This window comes from Rhodamnia argentea, chromosome 1, assembly GCF_020921035.1.
Source record: "Rhodamnia argentea isolate NSW1041297 chromosome 1, ASM2092103v1, whole genome shotgun sequence".
Classification (NCBI taxonomy): Eukaryota; Viridiplantae; Streptophyta; class Magnoliopsida; order Myrtales; family Myrtaceae; genus Rhodamnia; species Rhodamnia argentea.
The window spans coordinates 30,858,489-30,877,937 of record NC_063150.1 but is presented as its reverse complement, the minus strand read 5'-3'; the positions used below and the strand labels follow the sequence as shown (position 1 = coordinate 30,877,937).

At 41.9% G+C, this 19,449-nt stretch overlaps 3 protein-coding genes and 1 long non-coding RNA gene across 4 annotated transcripts; 1 reads left to right on the top strand and 3 right to left on the bottom strand.

The window, feature by feature from the left end:
- Positions 1-1,942: 1,942 nt before the first annotated feature.
- On the bottom strand, positions 1,943-7,751 carry LOC115743937 (zeta-carotene desaturase, chloroplastic/chromoplastic). Its single transcript, XM_030678956.2, has 14 exons — positions 7,422-7,751; positions 6,841-6,965; positions 6,390-6,524; positions 6,135-6,207; positions 5,916-5,989; positions 5,474-5,578; positions 4,992-5,236; positions 4,796-4,883; positions 4,155-4,197; positions 3,902-4,058; positions 3,631-3,759; positions 2,878-2,950; positions 2,457-2,621; positions 1,943-2,363 (listed from the first exon to the last, which is right to left on the bottom strand). Exons 1-14 carry the CDS (start codon positions 7,582-7,584, stop codon positions 2,193-2,195), a joined length of 1,746 nt encoding a protein of 581 aa, XP_030534816.1. The 5' UTR covers positions 7,585-7,751; the 3' UTR covers positions 1,943-2,192.
- Positions 7,752-9,478: 1,727 nt separating this feature from the next.
- LOC115743938 lies at positions 9,479-12,171 on the bottom strand. The gene is made up of 6 exons (XM_030678959.2): positions 11,879-12,171; positions 11,366-11,467; positions 10,774-10,838; positions 10,091-10,146; positions 9,962-9,994; positions 9,479-9,878 (listed from the first exon to the last, which is right to left on the bottom strand). Exons 1-6 carry the CDS (start codon positions 12,088-12,090, stop codon positions 9,768-9,770), a joined length of 579 nt encoding a protein of 192 aa, XP_030534819.1. The 5' UTR covers positions 12,091-12,171; the 3' UTR covers positions 9,479-9,767.
- A 2,782-nt stretch (positions 12,172-14,953) lies between these two features.
- LOC115743936 (trihelix transcription factor GTL2) lies at positions 14,954-18,208 on the top strand. Its single transcript, XM_030678955.2, has 2 exons — positions 14,954-16,042; positions 16,400-18,208. The coding sequence occupies exons 1-2, from the start codon at positions 15,579-15,581 to the stop codon at positions 17,928-17,930; spliced, it is 1,995 nt and encodes a 664-aa protein (XP_030534815.1). The 5' UTR covers positions 14,954-15,578; the 3' UTR covers positions 17,931-18,208.
- Positions 16,112-16,480, bottom strand: LOC125315054. The gene is made up of 2 exons (XR_007198433.1): positions 16,339-16,480; positions 16,112-16,256 (listed from the first exon to the last, which is right to left on the bottom strand). It is a non-coding gene; the product is annotated as an uncharacterized LOC125315054 (long non-coding RNA).
- Positions 18,209-19,449: the final 1,241 nt, after the last annotated feature.

Below are 19,449 nucleotides of genomic sequence, written 5' to 3'. Positions count from 1 at the left end.
CAACGCCGAGCAATTATGAACCGAAAGCCGATCGCATCATCCCTTCTCTCTCCACGCCCCTACCTAACCTCAACGCCCCCGCATGTGGCTTTGTCCATCGCGTGTCTCTGCATGCGTAGGCTTTCCGGCGGAACTCGCCCTAGAGAGAGAAGAGAGAGGGGACGCAAGGGGAGGAGCCGACGACCCCCCGGTGAGGTCAAAGTGCCCGGCGGGTCGGCGGACGTCGGGCCGGTAGTGCGTTTGATGAGGAGCGGATTAACAAGTGTGAAAAGTATTCCCCATCGCGATACAACCCATGTCCTAAAATCATTCCGATACAAGTCGTCTGCGACTGCTATTACGAGAAAATCACTATTTATCGACTTAGGATTCCACCTGGGGTCTTTTCACACCCCCGTCTTCTCTAATGTCCGATTCAAAATGATTTAGCAAGATACAAATGACATAGTTTTGAATATTATCCTCAATTAATAAGTTGGCCTAATTTGACAACGCCGAGAGCCATTCCACATTGTGCAGCGCATGATTATAAATTAAACTAAATTTGTACGACTCACCAAAACTTCAAAACGAATTTTTAAAAAAAAAAAATTAAATAAAGAAAGCAGGAAACATGCTTAATCTTGCAAATCTCTAAGGGCTCGGAAGTCCAGGGTTGAACTTTTCTCTAAAATGTCTTAAACGTATTATATGAGGGTCAATTCGGTCATGCATCTTTCAATCGTATCAATTTAGTCCTAAACTTTTTGACGATTTGCTAATTTAGTCATGAATCTTTCAATTGTACCAATTTAGTCCTAAACATTTCGATAATTTGTCGATGCAGTCCTTTCATACAATTATCCAGATAATAGGTTTAGGATGAAATTGGCAAAAACTCCAAAATGTTTAAAATTGAATTGGCACAATTAAAATGTTTATGACTAAACTGAAAAATCATCAAAATACTTAGGACTAAATTGGTGTAATTAAAATATTTACGAACTAAATTGGTCGCCGTACGACTTTTCGGACAAATTTTGGTTCCTCCCTGATATTTCTAATGCGTGGAGACGACTGTTTACACAAGGCGATATCACGTGGGAGGGAATCCCGTTTTTCTCGTGCTGCATCCGTTCCACCAGACGCGAGCATATCAGGGCAACGTTGGCAATAACGTTAAGTGAAGGAAAGTGTGTTTGACAGAGTACAATGCTGACATATGATGTAACTCATAATTCTCTTCCTAGAAATAATACAATGTTGGACCGGCAACTCGCGGATCTCGGCCGTGTCGACAGCTCCCGGGTTCGACCCGATACGGCGTGGCCGTGTTCTGGGAACGTCAAACTGATCAGGTTTGTTTGTCTTCTTGAAGATATATCTGTTTGACCGAAGAAACAGGGCAAGTGATGCAGCATCTTTCAAGTTTCTTTTCCTCACTTTTTGGTTGGGTTTTAGCATCCTTGATGATCTTGATGGGCCAAGTTCCATGTGAGTATCCATTGGACTCCTGAATTTAATGGTCCGAATCAGGGTTTTGCTTCAGCAACTCGGTTATCGGGTTCGTAAGAGCTCCATATGAATTGAAATCGACGGGTGAATCTCGACATCTCTTGTCAATTTTTGATCTGATAGAATGATTCGGGTGCATCGATCTTGAATGGACTGAGTGCATGGAAGAAGATTTCCTTCCAACCCCGAAGCGGGCCATCGAGAGACCATCCATCCGCAAAATCCTCATGGGCCGGGATCGACTCGAGATGCCCGACCCATGAGTTCGGAGACCTAGCATAGAAGTTGTACGTACATGTATCCTAACTCATCTAGATAACCAGCAAAATTTCAATATCGAACTCAGTTTAAACTTCAGATACAGAGTATTTGAACATTGCAGCGAAAAGGAGGGAAGAAGAAAAGACAAGAAAACGAGAATGAACTCACAAACTTTAACCCATAAGCATACTGATAAAACAGGGCCATCTAGCTTGAATTTCGGGAAGTTAATTGCAGCAGGGACTTTCACCAAATGATCAACCCCCACCAATTTCTTTCACTGAAAATCCCTGAAATACAATGCCCGTTGCGCTGCCGATTTAATGACATATGGATACATCCTGCTTGGTCAATGTTCAGGACACAGCTTACATCATGATTAATGTGCCTCCGGCTACATCGCCTTCCTCATTCCTCTAAGATCAATGGCCTACGTATTAGACAAGACTTAGCTCGTCCTTGGTATTAAGAGCGTTTGCTTGGACTTGAGAATCGAAAGCGGAGGCTATCTTCTTTCGCAGAGCCACCAGCTCTTCCCCAGCATCACATATATATGCTGAAGCCTGCCTCCCGGATAAAGTGGCGCCTTCCATGCTATCGATGTAATCCTGCACAAGCAAATTTTTCAGCCACATTTTCTCAATTTCATTTAACAGAATCAGCCATTAAGTTCACATCAAGCTAAGAAAAAGTAAAATCACCTGCTTTGTGTACGAGCCGGCGAGGAAAAAGTTTTTGATGGGTGTCTTCTGATCAGGTCTGAATGGATCTTTACCGGGAGCTTCTCGGTAGAGAGATTGTCCGATTTTGACGACAGATGACCAAGTCACTTCTAAGCCTTGAGATGACGGGAACAATGTGAGGACCTGATACAAAAGGAAGCCGTAAACATATTAGATATAAACGTGCCAAGCATGTACGGCATGGCAATAAGAGAAGTACACAAAAGTTCCGAACCAAAATAGCGCCCGGGAGGAAATAAATAAGGCATGCCTAAACATCAACAACACTTCATGGTGGTTCCAGGTTTATAGGAATTAAGCAAAGAACAAAGCCTACTTGTTCCCCGTTAAAGGTACAGGGCTGTCATTCGAAGAAAGATTGGGCTTCTAAAAGACGAACCTGCTTGGAGACTCTTTTGATGATCTCCTCATTCAGCAAAGGCATATATGGATCACCTGGTGTCAGAACACATCTGGAACAAAAAAGATTTAAATCAGTCAAGGCACATCCAACCAGGAGATTATAAATGTTTGTTAGCAATCAAATATATACGACATTCTATGTTTCATGAGTATGCAAAAGACCTATATTAAAGTTTAACCAATATACCCAATCTGATACGTTGAATATTGACCATGACTGTTTTGAATAACACATAAGCTCGGTCTAAGAAATATTTAAGATTATGATAACAAATAACCCAAGAAGTTATAGCATGTTGCTTAAATAAAGTGTTGATAGAAAAATCCATTTTCCCATAAGGAGGTTAAAGCATATTGCTTAAATAAAGTGTTAATAGAAAAATCCATTTTCCCATAAAATGTTTTCTTCTCTCTACTCCAGATTTTGTAAGCTCAGAGAGAGAGAGAGAGAGAGAGAGAGAGAGAGAGAGATCACCCATTCTGAACTAATGAAAATATGCACATTGTCCCAACAAAATGAAGGCACATCTTTAAGACCATAAAGGTACTCAAATATTGGGTACGTTTGGTTCGGCTTTGGGGGAATGTCTTTGGGAAAATGCAAAGGCCTTTGGGCTAAAGGGGTTTTCTGAAATGCATTACACCTAACAAGATCCATCTTCAGAACAGCAGATCTCAAAGTAAATGGATTTTGTAAACATTAGTCAACAAACAAGGAAAATTTTCTTACTGGAGCAAGGAACCTTGTCCCTCAATGTAGTAATCTTCTGGAGAAACGAGCGCAAGGTCTGCGAAGCAAGAGAAATCCGCATCTGGAGTGTAGAGAAGGTTGTCTAATCCGGCAGCTTTCCTCAATTGCCTATGAACTCTCGGTTAAGTATGTCGATAACATGCTCTTATAAAGTATAGGAGAATGGAATTTTGGGTTTTTACAGCTAGCTCTAGTAAAGAGACGGCATTACTTTTGCAAAACTTACATTCACAGTTCCACAGAAGATTACCTTGACCTCTCTAGATCCTGCAACTCAGTTACCCAGCCATTGTACCGAAGCTGCACTGTGACAACAGGCACGCCAACTAGCTGATAAATATTATCAAAGAACTCCCATTCCCTCCATTGCGACGGAAGAAGTCTCTTGATCCCAGGGACATCACAAGCTGCCATTCAGGCGGAGGAATCTAATGGTATTTGGTTTTCATAAATCTAAAGGGAAAAAAATACAGAATATCTAGAGAGTAGATCTAACTACAGACCTGCTACATAAGCATCAGCTTTCACAACTTGTTTATTGGTAGCCTGAGAAACAAATTTCCACGAGACTTACATTAGCCTGAGAATCATAAGAGATGCGCACCCCCGAAAACCATACCCAGTTTGTGGTAATGCCATCAATGTTTGTTAGCAGTGGCAGGTTATTCATATTGTAGCGAGAGATGGATATTATCGCACTAACTTAATGCTTAATTGAAAGAATCCGACTTTATAACATTTCCCTTGACCAATTGAAGGATCCTAAGGTTATCAACAGTGAAAAATACCAATCTATAAGTCATGCATAGTCAAAGAGGATTGGGTGAAAGGAATTGTCATCTTATTAAATTGAACAATTTTAGGAAGACCTTTCATTGGCTTAATACAAGTCTATTTGATTATGACTTGGTACATTTCTTTTCTTTCTTTGGGGTATTTCTTCACAAGGAAATATACACGAGCAATGCCAAATTGTCAGACATATCAAACAGACTTCTCTTGGACTGACTTGAAGCAAGATAACGTCAGGAAAAAAGAGCTACACAAATCTAGTAGTAGACAAACTAGTCGTGGAAAATGTCTCTAAATGCAGTTACTAGCACCATAGGCATTCCAACTTAAGGGAAGAAGGTGAAGACATTACTTTAGAAATAGCAAGTCCTGCAATGTATGTCTCTCCATCGGCAGATTTGTCATAGAGTATCTCTCTGCATCCCCACCTAAGATGAAACCTGTTCTAGCGGAGAGAGATTCTAGATTAAGATAGTTCACTTGAAAATGAGGGAAAAATTATTGTCAATTACTCGCTTTCAATGGATCTTTTGAAGAGATGAATGTACCTGCCTCCTCTGTCTGTAATGTACTTCCTAATTGGGCCGCTCAAGTAAACGTCTGGAGAGCCCTTGAGCATGCGTAGTAGAGAAGCCTCTGTTTTGGTGGCAAACAACGCAAATATTGTGAGCATACAACGAGCACTGATGTTGTCACAGTCGATAAATCCAAGGGCATAGGCAACAGGATCCCACATTCTCTGGATGCTCATCCGTGTGCCGCCCTTGGACATAAACCAATCAGAGAAGCTTACCTGCAAGAGGCACCAGAGTTTTAGCGATTAAGCAACAGCTGAACATTATTGAGTAAAATTATCATGGAGAAGAGGAGGAAATTTTAGGAAATTCCAAGGAAAGAAGAAACTCTAGAGAAGTAACTAAAACAAAACACATAAAGAAATTCCAGTACAGGATTCTGGAACTCACAATTCACATATGATTAAAATTAGAAGATAACCCAAAACAATAAACCGCTAAGTTTATCGTCTTACACTATCCAAATCACGTATGTCCTTCAGCGCTCCATCTGGATCGACTAGAGCCTTCACGACTGGACTCAGTGCAAGAGCAACGGCATTTCTGGCTTTATCATAAGTCTGCATGAAATGATTAAAGAAAGGGTGATTATGTCATCTGTGAACTCGTGTCCCAGAAAAACCATTTTGTTTTTGATATCCAGTAGGATTCAAAGCCCTCATTGGTGACCACAGCTGCAAGCAATTGACGCATATCATATGAAGCAAAACTTGATTTTCAAACCATTTGAGAGTAAAGTTCGCTCGAAAGAAGATTACAAGACACTCACACTCATTTGTTAGATTATATTGTCAATAAAATCAAATGCAAGTGAATCACAGCATAATGGAAATCTGGGCAGTACTAGCAAGCATCGCAAAGACAGAGAAATATAATGTATTGTTCCTGAAATATTACCTTCAGTTGATTTGTCGACAAGAATGCACGAATCCCGTGCAGCGGAGCTCCGAAAGGAAACCGGAAATCAAGTTCTGACAAAAAAATCAATTCATGAAGTTTTTCTCCAAAATAGCTCGTTCGTATATCACCACAATGTTAAGGTGTTATCATCAAATGAATTCTGCTAGAAAACTGGAAGAAGGCAATTATTGTCATTTTGTAAAGGTTGAACAATACCACCAATTTCACCGCCTTTGTTCACAAAGGTGTGGGTGTGATCCTTCACAAGCAAATTTTGGTCTGCACCCACCTATGTTGAAGAGAAAACAAAAGAGAAATCATCAGAAACCATAGAATTTCTGTACTTCAACTCACTTAAAAATATTTTAAACTTACTCTGCTTAAAGAATTATTAGTTCCTAGCAAAAAAATAAGACTAATCCCAAGAAAACACATTATCATTCTCATTATGAGAAAATAAAATATGTTCACCTTCTTCAACAAACGAAAAACATTGTTGTAGCAGCCAAAAAAGACATGCAGACCCATTTCGATGTGGTTTCCACGTTTATCAACAAATGAACCGACTTTCCCACCAATGAAGGACCTTGAATCATATATATCAACCTGAAAATTCAAGACATGATTATAACCACCCAGAATATCATCAGAAGATAACGAAAGCACATTAGCTGCTATTTATGCATATGAGCTCCCAACTGAAGCAAGCTTAAATACATAAATGCTTAAATTTTCTCAAGCATAGCATGATTCTGTAATTCACTCAAAGTCCAACTTTAATTTGATTCCTGATTGCTTCGAGATCATATAATTTAAATATCAAGTTGATGTTCTTCAAGGGGTGAAAAACCAAGTGACGGCAACCCACAAGTAACTATCGCAGATGCATATTGGGGGGACTTGAGAATAAAGAAAAGCAAACCTCATGTCCTTGATCCAAAAGCTCAACTGCAGTTGACATACCCGCAAGCCCTGCTCCTATAATTGCCACTTTCAGCTTCGGCCCCCTGTAATGTTCAGGCTCTGGAGGGAACAAGCCCTTTGGAGCTGCAGAGAAAACCAGCCAGTTGCATAGCAGGACTTAACTACTACAAGCTCGAAATTATGAACCCAGCTCACAGTCATTAGTCAACAATTCACAAATTTCTCCTTCCTCCTCATACGGCTTGAACAAATTAGACAACGGAGTACTGGCAAATCATTTTTAACCAACAATGGACTCTCACTTATCAGCTCTTCTCCATGATAGAATGGACGGCAAACACTTGATCAGACTGTAATAAGAAAAAGTTTCACATTGATTTTCGAAAAATCCATTGAAGTAAATAACAGGCCCTCTATTCATATTACTTCAGGATATAAAATTTCAAACAAAAAAACTTCCTGTAAACAATCAAACACGAAAAACTAGGAAACAGAAGCGAAAAAAGTAAATCAATCCGAGAAAACCAGAATTAGAACAGTTGAGCACCCAGAAAGAGAGTGAAATTTGAGCTCGCATACCATTAACTCTCATGTCCGACACATTTGAGTCCAGCGAAGACCGAACGCGCAGCCTCTGTGGCACCTTCCACAGCTGCCGGCGACGACCCGATAGCAAGAATTCGCCATTTCCTTTCCGGGTCCGGGTCACGGAAGTCGCCGGAAAAGCAACAGAAGAAGCCATAGACAGGTGCCACAACCCCAAGAAGCTGGGCAAAGCTCAAAACTTTGTGGCGTGGTACGTGTCTGAATCACAGAAATTTTTAGTTTTTAACGTCACCAACGCTCTCCTTGGGTAGAGAGAGAAGGAGAAACATAAGCAGATATAGTGTCAAATGCTTTAGAGAGAGAAAGTTGGGCTTGGCTGGGTATCTGGACAAGAAGAGATGCCGTCAGGTAATTGAAGGCTTAGAAAAAGATTCCGTTGGTAGGGTAATTTTGGACGTTATTGCGGTTGATAGAGTGGGAATTATTTTTTCGCTAATGGAATAGTATTGCCACTAAAAATGATAATGGGGCATCCAAAATTTAAATACAAAAAATATTTTTTGTGATGTCATCTTTCTGTTGGTTCCAATTTTTAATTGTCTGTTTGATGGGTTTGGCATTTGCTTAGTGGGGTGTTTCATGTTGTCCACCTTATCTTTTTCATGGCAATTAGTACCAAGCATTGTGTGTTCTGTAGGGGTGACCAAATCAGACCGACTCGATGGTCCCGGTTCCCGATTCCAGAGCCATAGGACCGGACCGATCAATTTTTTTTTTAATTTAAGCTGCAACTCTTGTATTAGTTTTCTCCCAAAAAGGGTCATCTAATTAATTACCTTGGGGAACAAGGAGATGCCTCTGAGTAGACAGTGAGATGGAATAGTCACATAGTACAGAGAAGCCAAGCAATTTGCCGCCCATAGCAAGTAGATATATAGTATCAGAGTTGCAGCTTCAGGGGGATTTTGCCATGTCCATACAGCAGAGGACAGTCACCTTCAGTCCATCTCTTATGTTGAACTAGGGACTGCAACAATGTTGTGGAAGCAACTCCTACAAGGCCTTTCGGTTAAAATGGAGGAAGGGAATATTGAATTGTTGTAGAGCTTTCAATGTTACTGTGGGCACATGCAGAAATTTTTCACATTACTAGTTCCCGGTCCCTATTGTGGTCAGTCCGGTTCCCGGTTCTTGAGGGGAACAGGACCGGACCGGGTACTGATCACCCCTAGTAGAAGGTTTTCTTGGTGAGCTTGAGTTTGTCTGGCTTGGATGAGATAAAGTCTGAAAAACTATGCAGAAAAAGGAAATTTCCCTTCATTTTTCCCTCTTCTCCTCCTGCTTATATTGACGATCTGTTAAACAGATCTCATCACTAGTAACTTGTCTTTAAGCCCAAAAAGGAACCCAAATTAAAAAAAAAGGGGGGGATGCTCTTAACAGGATGTCAAATTTGAGTTGGTAGTTCCCTTGTGTTATGACAGCATTTACTCTGTTCTTTCTGTTTCATGTGACTTTGAGTGAACTCCAAAACACAGTTAAGGATCCATCCATTTTGCTTATAGATACTTGAAGAAAATGGGAGAACAAATGTCCAAGAACAACTCTTTGAGCAGATGAATGGTGCGATAATCATCAGACATTGATTTGACTCTAGATTAGGGAGACATGGCTCTGGTTGCAGCAAATCCACTCGCAACAGTATGGAATGTTGATACCATAATGTATCAGCTATCTTAGAATAAATTCAGTTGACTTAGCAGGCTGAAGAAAACCACTAGAAGATGCTTTTTGTCTCTTCTCAGCCTCACAAAAACACTTCAAAATGGATTTGAAGAGCTGGACATAAACAACACATCAGATGTAGAACAACCAGAACAGCAGGAAAGTCCCGAAAAACTGTACTGAAAAATCTGAGGTTTCTTTGTTCTATCTACCAGAGGGCACCTTGGCACTAGGTGACCTCATCTTGGTCTTTAATGGTAATCGTGGCACTTGCCAAGAGGAAAGTTGATGAAGAACGAATAGCAGTTGATCTGTTATGCAATGCAAATGGCAGACCGCTCGATGATCGGATCCAACGTTCTCCAACTTCAAAGTTTTGATAATCAATACATAGAAGACACCACTTTTCTGCCTATCGATGAACTTAACAATAAAGAGAGAATCACTCGCAGAATTGTCAAGAAGAGACGAGAGTACTCTGTTCATGCTACAATAAATGCTACTAGAATCACCCAATCATTGACATCATCGCTTGGTTTCTCCAGAGCAGATGATGCGACAGTCTCACAAGTTACCTACAGAGCTGCAGCACCAGCATTAAGGAGATTCATGTTAAAAGACAAATTACAGGTGTATTGAATTGTTGATGGTATCTCATATTATTGCACAGACAACAAACAATGTAAAGAGAAGTGCAGTTGCTCCAAGAATCGAACATGTGATCCAACAAGTTTTCCAGAGCCAACTCGTCGCAGTGAAAGAGTCCTGCACACGATGAACGCGGTCATTTGACTATATAAACAAGCATGCATAGGTTGAATTTTTTTCTTTGTCCAGCCAAAAAGTGCCTGCTTATGATGAATTTGAGATGCATTATCCGACTGTCATGAACGAGGCAGTGAAAAAGGATGAGCCAAAGGAACACAGTATGTGCAGAGGATAAATTACTTGGCGGTTGGAATAGGATGATGACTTACCAAAAGAGGTTTAAGCATCTCTGGGTCATCTTTCGAAAATGAGGCTGCCATCTCATCTGCATAACAAGTCAGTCGGTCCACTTAAGATTATCGGAAAATTCAAGATCAATACAAGGTTCACTCCTTGATTTGGCAGACTCATGTAACCAATTGTGAAAGGTGAATCAATGGCAACAAGGAATGTAAAATCAAGAAATCCAAACAACATTGTCTCTCTCATTCATGAGCCAAAGCCAAAATTTTAAGGTCATATAAGTTGTCATCACTAGAGACTTTAGTTTTCTGGTGTCCGGTTACCACAATCTGTTCCTGTAACCTAGAGGTGGCCAAATGGACCCGTGGGGCCGGAACCGCCGGTTCCAGGCCGGTTCCGACCCGGTTTTTTTTTTTTTTTTTAAAGGAAGTAGGCCGGGTGAAAAGAGCAATTGGGCCTTGGAACCGGCGGTTCCGAACCGGAACCGGAACCGGCCCGGAACCGGCGGTTCCACCGTTTTTTGGAACCGGAACCGCCAGTTCCGTCGAATCGGCCACCACTACTGTAACCCATTCAGGAAACTAATGCTAGAGGTCACTCACCTTCCCTGTCAAATGTAAGTGTTCTGCTTTCAGTTTAATATGGAAAAACAGATTCATGTGGCAGAGCTTTAGCAAGTATGACAATTCGATCAAAAGATAAATTGCACCTTGATTAAAAATGCTGGTAGATTGACTGGTTTCTTTGGAGTCTGCAGAATGCAACTCTCCAGGCCTGGATGCAACAAAAATGCAAAAGCTGAGATAAATAAATGGCAAGGTCATGTGTTAACAGTCCGACCTTACATTTGCCTATACCTCAAGTAAAGGAAGCATATATCTTAGCTTACTACATGATTGTAGTCCTCTCAAATACAATGTAATTAACAACATAGATGATCTGGATGATACCGCAAGGTTGTTTGTGCTTCGCAGTCATTTTGAAATAAGAGAGATCGACTTTTTTTGCAAGTCTCAAAGAAGATTAAATATTCATGATGTGAAGCCTCCAAAAATCAGACAAGTTTCACAGATATACCCGTCTACTTTTCTTCTTTTTGCCAAAGTTGTTGGTTTCGGAACCGTAGCTCTTAAAGGAAGAAAATAGTTTGCTGCTTATTTCCTATAGGGAAGTCATTTCCGCAGCATTATGTACAGCCAACCCTGACAAATTCTACCTTGTTGGACCAACTAATGTAACAATTGCCACCAGACTATCAACTTCATAAACCTCAAAACAAGTTGACAAGGTGAATGTCATACCTGCTTGAAGATGCTGACACGAGGAAACCGATGGCCACTTCTCTTGTTCGCAGCTGAATATCCGACAGCATTTTCCATCGCCAACCTAAATCTTCGTCGGTTCTGCAGGAATACTGCAACTGAAGAATTACTCATGCTAATAAAGCAAAGGTCTAACATGAAAATGTGGACAAGTTGGCTATGTGAATGTTTTGTTTCCATGGAATCCTCCAATTGTAAGCGAAAGTTTCAACAGACAAGAGATTAGGAAGCTTTATCGCAGTAATTTTGCACGGACAGAATCCGAAAGCCTGTCTGTCTATAGCCATGCCTATCTATGATAAAAGGATAAAGGCCTCTGAACTAAGGCTCGTTCGGACCAAAAGGACAAGAACCGTGGCTTCCCATTCCCAACACTAGATGGTCATTCAAGGAGATGCTTGTAAACAGATCAACTACTTCCTTCATGAAATTGCAGAGCAGTTTAAAGCAGGAACACACATACACAACCAGAGAGAGAGAGAGAGAGAGTACAAGAAGGGTCTTGACGGTGGATTGTGCAGGAGACACTCAAGGCGATCAAGCTTCGTCCCAAGGTCAAGGAGTTTGGATCTAGTGGTGTCTCTGAGCCTGCACAGCTCCTGAGGATTCTTTTTCTTGAACTTGCTCTCTACCTCTTCCAACAACCCTGAAGCTTCTTCAGCTTCTCTCATCCACGCATCCATCACCATGAATTGCTTCACCATCTCTCTCTCTCTCTCTCTCTCTCAAAAGACCTTCAACCTCTCATATCTCCATTATAGTTAAGCTGAACCACTCGCCGACTACACGATACTCCTCAGTCCTCACTCACTCACTCTCTCTCTCTCTCTCTCTCTCTCTCATCTCATCTTTGATCTACCTCTTTACTGATCGTGAAATTCAAAACCTGTATTTATAATACTAGCACTCCCACCCTCAATTCCTTTATCAGGAGCGCAGGCCTACTAGCCAAATTCATAAATTAAAAGGGAAATTTTCAAATTGAAACATGAAGCGTCATCATCTTATCAAATAATGATTTAAAATGAATCTTATCTTATTAAAGCTATTTATTTTTTGAATTGTTTTCGTTTTTTCTTTTTCCTCAGGCCGATGAGGAAAATGAAACAAAAAAAAAAAAGGAAAAGAAATAAAAAATCGATATATTTTTTACTAAAATACCCCTTCTCCAATTTGTGGAAAAGTTGCATGCTCACCGGCCGGTCAAAAATTCTTATTTGAGATGACTTAACAATTTCAGACTTTATTTGAAATAAAATTCACCTTAAGTTATTGTCAAAGTAAATGAACATGTATTATGACCTCATTTGGATTTTTTCCAAAATTAAACGGCTCTGATTTAGAGCACTCGAATTATAGCCGGCACTACGATCCAAAAAAAAAAAAAAAAAATTGGAGCTGGCACAAATCATTCGAGGGTGTCGTGTTATGGGCGAAATTTGGAAAGGCGTACGTGGTTTAAACTTTAAAGCAACAGCTGAGATCTGCTTTGTCGTGGACAGAATTCATTCAGTGGAAGACGGCAAGTGATATGATTATGACACCTTGTCGATTTAACATATGAAATGAATTGGGCACATTGCTGGTTGATTAATTATTGCCAAACATGGAAATGATTGGTCCAGCTCAATTTTAATCAAGCATAAGATGTAGGAGTACTGACAAAATCCCATGTCCATTTTTTTTTTCCTGGTCCATTGTCTTGATCACAGGTGAATTGGGTTGTCCCAATTTGTCTCAATCCGGCAACATCAGTTTCCCATTTTGAAGGGGTCGTGTCATCGCTGGTCAGTGTGCGTTGATATGGAAATTGCATGGATTTGGTAAAATTACATGTGGAATTTGCTGGGCTGGTTTCGGGCTTGGGCCCAAAGACCGTGGAGTTATTGGATGCACCCGATTCGATTGGTCCAACTGTGATTCTAAAGTGAGATCCGCATGATTTGACGATCGACGTCTTCCGGGCGTCTCCGGTCCAGACGCAACTAATAATTCTCCTGAAAAGACTCGGACACGCGGCACACCCAAGAGAAGATTAGCCGAGTGAAGAAAACTAAGAAGGAGATTCCACGGTCGGATCTCGAATATTATGACCAAGAAAGGTTCGAGTTTGCAATTGCGGGAACGCGATAAGAGGCTAGTTCCTTCCCGACTTACACGGTCCTGCTGACATTACAACTATGGGGTCGATTTACCGCTCGTAATTCGCTCGTGATAGTATGCGAAATGAGACGACCAAACGTAGAGTTCGAAATATGTGTTTTGTGGTTCATCAAAATGTCTCGATGCGATGGTGTTGGATGATAATCCAAGCGTGCGAAATGACGAGGAGATGAAGAAGATTTATGTAAGAGCCCAAAGCCAGCCCAACACAGCAGAGTGAGGCCCAGTTCTTCGGCCTGTGAGAAAGTGCAGCTTTTCTCGTAAATAGATAAACAAGGCTTCCTTTTTTGATGATTTTGCTCCGTATCTTATAAGCTCAACCCTCGGAAGATTAACCTTAATTTTTTTTTTTTACCATATAATAACTTACGTACCATGGAAGAAAATCCCACATCGGAAAATACCGAATTACCCTCGTTGCTTGCGGTTCGAATTGGTTATCGAGTAAAAGGCGAGGTACATTTTTGGTATTTTTTTTTTCAACCAAAAAAAAATCAAAGCTATTATCTTTATAGATCTATGATAGATAAATGCCATGACTCAATGGGATTTGACAAGGAAAGGAGACAAATTTTTGGATCAGCATGTGCTAAGTGTATAGTCATCATCTCTTTACTTGAAACGGATTCAAATCCTGAGGTGCACATGCTCTCATGTTGGACAACATTCATGTTTTTGGGGAATCCATCTCTCCTAAGATTGACGAGTTGAGACAACCTTTTTGGTTGGAAAAGGAACAAAACATTTGCCCAGGATTTGATCTGTTCGATTCCTTGGTAAAAGATTATTATTATTATTTTATTTTTTATTTTTTTTGGGGGGTTCAGGTAAGTTGGCCAGAGATATCTACATCTTCATATAGTAGTTCTCTTCTTGGCCTTCTTGATGCCGTTTGACGACCTAAATGACGGGGAAGAGATTTTACCCGCGTATCGTCTCTTTGTCCCGCGACGCGACACCGTCGTGTTAATGGGCAATTGCACATTTGCACCTTCTCGTCGGTGGAGGTGATGTTTTGGGCTAAGCCTCGAGGAAAGAATGACTTGCTAATTCCCATACTTTCTGCGATATCGGCTCGACTGAGAAAGGCGGGGAACGTTTAGTTTCGTGCACGGAAGTCGGCCGAAATCCCATCGATCGCAACAAGAGGATGGAGGGATACCACGTCGAAGTCGAAGGCGGACATTGCGGGCCTGGGCTTGGCCCGCGGAGCAGGCCCAACTTGCTTTTCCTGGGGCCCTGCCTGGAAAGGTCCCCAGTCGGGGCAAGTCGGACTCGGGCACTTGGCTGAATAACCCTTGTGTGCGGAACCGTTCGATAGCGAGTCTCGCCAGCAACGGTCCATATCCGGTGTGGGCATTAGAGCATTGAGAGGACCTCTCTCTAGTACGAGAGGACCGCGCGACACGGTATACTTCCTCCGACAACCGAGGGCGCACCGGGTATTCCGTGGACTGGAGCAGCAGAGTAGTAACGCCCACCTCCCCAAAGGAGAATTCAATGGAAATCGGCCCCAGCCTCTGCATGAATTCACGTGTCCCTGCCATACAATTGCCGTTTAATTACACCATCATCGGCAGCAACCCCAGCTGCTGCTGCTGCTGCATAGGATTCTAGGGACCGAGATACCCTCCTCTTCATATGTAACCCTCCCCACCACAATACATTTCAAACTTATCACCTCTCTTCCAACCCCACTCGCGCGGATTCTGCTGCTTCCCGCACGCGCCTTCCCTTGCTGCGGAAGAGAGAGAATGGCGATCGATGATTTGAATCTGGACGACGAGCTGTTGTCCCCTTCCTTCAACGCTGACTTCACCCCCTGCTGAAAGAGCGTGATGGGTTCTCATTTCTTTGCCCTAACAGGACAAAATCCTTGATAAATGAACATGAGAGAGAGAGAGAGAGAGAGAGAGAGAGCTTTCTTTGTAGTTTTTTCTTGGTATCACTTTGCCAATTTACAGTGAGCAGAGTTGGGGAGAGAGAGAGAGAGAGAGAGAGAGAGAGAGAGAGAGAGTTCATACACAAGATGTTTGATGGAGTGCCGGACCAGTTTCACCAGTTCATAGCCTCCTCGAGAGCTTCATCACTCTCTCTCCCTCTATCTTTCCCGCTGCCACACGCCTCTTTACCCCAATCACCACCGCCGCCTCCTCCTCCTCCTCTCGCTTCTCTGAGTTTCCCCGCCTTTGATCTCTACCCTCCTCACCACCTCCACCATCTGCAACACCCGCCGCCTCCCCATTTCCTGCAACCGCTGCACCAACCGCCTCCAACCCAGAAAGACATCGCCCCCGGAGAGATAGGTGGCGAGAACAACTTGGTCCCTGTGAATTTGGGCGGCGTCCATCAGAGAGACAGATCCGAATTAGCAGAAGCAGCCACCGTCGATGATGATCGCCAGTGGACTGGCGATGAAGTGCTTGCGCTGTTCAGAATCAGATCTAGCATGGAGAATTGGTTCCCTGAATTCACTTGGGAACATGTGTCCAGGTAAACACAAACCAGTTTTTTTTTTTGTTTCACTTGCCAAATCGGAAAAGGAAGAGAGACACAAGTAGGTTTCCCTCTCGGTGCATGTGTGTTTTGTCCATGTGTGCATATGTGTCGCACATGCATGCATCGAATTCATAGTCCTTTTGGACTTTCCAATGTAGTTTGGTGAACTGAGGCTCACGATCTTGTTGATGACTGGTTCGGTTTCTTCCTGAAACCAAAGTAAAATCAAGCCAAGCAGCAGTTAGTATAGGGATCTTCAAGCTTAAACAAATGGAGGAATAAATTCTCACGGCCCATTAAACAAGAAGTTAGGTCTGTTCGTATTCATTTTTTATAGTGGGTTGCATGCAGGAAGCTTGCAGAGCTTGGCTTCAGGAGGAGTGCTGAGGAGTGCAAGGCAAAATTTGAAGAAGAAAGCATCAGATCATACACGCCCACTAGCGCTAGTTATCCCAAGAACGACAGGTTGCTGAGTGAGCTTGAAGAGCTGTGCAACAGCAATCATGGAGATCACCAGAACAATCCTCAACTGCTTGCAGCTGACAAGAGTACTGAGGATAAGGTGAGAAAGCTCGGAGTAGGAGAAGAAGAAGAAGAAGACAAGATGACTTGTCAGATGATTCAGGACTTCGATGGCGCCAACTCAAGAAACGAATTGCTTGCGACCGTGAATAATGCACCAGAGGAAAATTACAAAAAGGCAGCAACAGACGATGAGGACCACATCAACAGATCATCCTCCAAGGGCAAAAAGAGGAAGAGGTCACAGGAGGAGAGGCTGGAGAAGTACGAGCTGTTCAAGGGCTTATGCGAGAGTGTTGTGCGGAGGTTGATGGCTCAGCAGGAGGAGATGCACAACAAGCTGCTGGAGGACATGGTGAGGAGGGAGAAGGAGATGGTGGAGAGAGAGGAGTCGTGGAAGAGGCAGGAGATGGAGAGGATGAACAAGGAGCTCGACGCTAGGGCTCACGAGCAGACCGTTGCAGGTAACAGACAGGCCACCATCATCGAGTTCCTCAAGAAGTTCACTTCCTTCGATGGCGACGATGATCAGAACCCGCATTTGCTATCAAACTCGTCGAGTCCATGCTCCTTGGCGGAGCCCAACTCCTCAAACCCTAATGACAATTCCAGCACTTCCCATATGGGCACGAACAAACCAAGCCATGTTGCTGAAGTTCCCACTTCGTCTTCTCTGGAAAACCACAATCGTTCCACTTGTTCTTCCTCCTTCCAAAGCACACCCACCAAGCAAGACCCAAGCTCAGCTTTAGCAACAATGGCGCAAGCTGAACCCAGGTCCAACCCGCCAACTTTGACCAACATTACTCCACAAAACCCTAATCCTCTCAACACCCATCAAAAGACCAACCACGGGTCACACAGCTCGGCCTCAAATGCGGCCAAAGATCAGGACCTTGGGAAGAGATGGCCAAGAGATGAAGTCCAGGCACTGATAAACCTTCGGTGCAGTCTCTATGGTGCTACCAGTAACGAAGATCACAAATTGGAAGGATCAAATAACAGCAGCAGCAACAAAGCTCCACTGTGGGAGAGGATCTCACAGAAGATGTTGGAGCTGGGCTACGAGAGGAGCGCCAAGAGGTGCAAAGAGAAGTGGGAGAACATAAACAAGTACTTCAGGAAAACCAAAGACAACGACAAGAAGAGGTCCCTCGACTCAAGGACGTGCCCTTACTTCCACCAACTGAGCCACTTGTACAGCCAAGGAAAACTCGCCGCCCGCGCGGCCACGCCGCCTGCCGACCAGCCCTTGCCAGAGACCCACACTCACGACGATTCATCCGCCGCGCAATCTGGTGGGGGTAACGACAAGGGCGTTGCCAATCAGGTAGCTCCAGCTGCTAATTTTGAGTTTTGAGTTCTGCAAAGGAGAGTTTTTTTTTTCTTTTTCTTTTCTTTCTTTCTATGTTTTGCATGTTTTTGGTGTGCAATCATGATGATAATAATAATCATAAAGTGGTAGGCTAGCTGGCCTTTTTTTCTCTAAGATTGAGCACTCTTTTTGTTATGTTCTTTCCTTTGTGTCTATTTCATATGGATGATTTCCTCGTCCGAGCACAATGTCAGTATAAAGTTGTAGCATGTGCACCGACAAGTTTAAGAAATTAAGGTTTTCCAGTAGTCATTCTAGAGTCACGCACGATTCACTCATCGTTACTTTACAACGCCCACTCGTGCGCGCTCGGGAAAGTGGAGACTAGAAAAGTTCATTTTCGTGCCTTTTTTGGCAAAATAGTTGCAACACAACAATGACAAGAAAAGTATAATTGCGATATTTTGTTTAAATTGATTCCTTTCGTTTGAATAATGTCGACCCTTCTGATATAATAATTTTTCACTCAATGCAAAGTTTTTTGTATGTTAAACTTATATTGTCCTTGCACTGGATCCCACCTTACATATTCATTTGGGTGTAATGACAGTAAAATGAAAAATTCAAAAGCTCACGATCAACGCTAATTAGCTTGGTTGAACGGGCTAAATTGGCACAATTGCAAAATGTTTAGGATTAAATCGGTAAAAAGAAATATTACTGAATTAGCACAATTGCAAAAGGTTTAAGACTTTTTTTTTGTTAATTTTCCCACAACAAATTCATGGATGATTATTGAATTATGCTTTGAATTTTTCTATTATGCATGGCAACTTTTTAAAGGCTCCACTAAAAAGGATTGTCTATTTTTCTAATCGTGGCGGAGAATTATCTCTAATTGTTGGAACTAATTCAAAGTTAGAACAAAGGACTTAATGTTATCACCAGTTTAGTCCAACATTAGTTTTTGCTTCAATGTTGAAAGGATGATTTGGTGATGTCTGTATGACTAACTATTCTTATCCTAAAATTTCTCGTAATCAACGATATTTTCCCCATTGGTTAGTACTTTTCAAGTTATTGTGATGTGTAATATTTGTTCATATCTAAAATATTAGATAATCTTCCCAATACCAAATTCTGATGATGTTTTCATAAAAAAAAAAAATGAAAAACATGAGCAGGAGCTGTTAATTTCAATTGGCTCTTTTCTTAATACTTATTTTCTAACATTGTTAGTCTAATCATCTTCTGTACTAATGGTAGACTTACTAAAATTGATTTACAAAAGGGCTTTGCTAGCATAACAAGTCTTCGGGTGGCTGTGAGAATAATAGTCTATTGTAAGCCACAAATTCTTAAAAGAGTGGGCATCATAGCAATTTTTTATTAATTATTATTAATTTTTTGTCGCCCAAAACAGACTTCTAGCATAACAGTCACCCAATGACTGTTATATAATCGAGGAAAATTTTCAAATAAGGGCCCCAAATCCTCCCATTTTCTCAAAAAAGGGTATATAGTGGTCATTGTTTCAAATAAGGTCATGAAGTGCCTTCTTTGT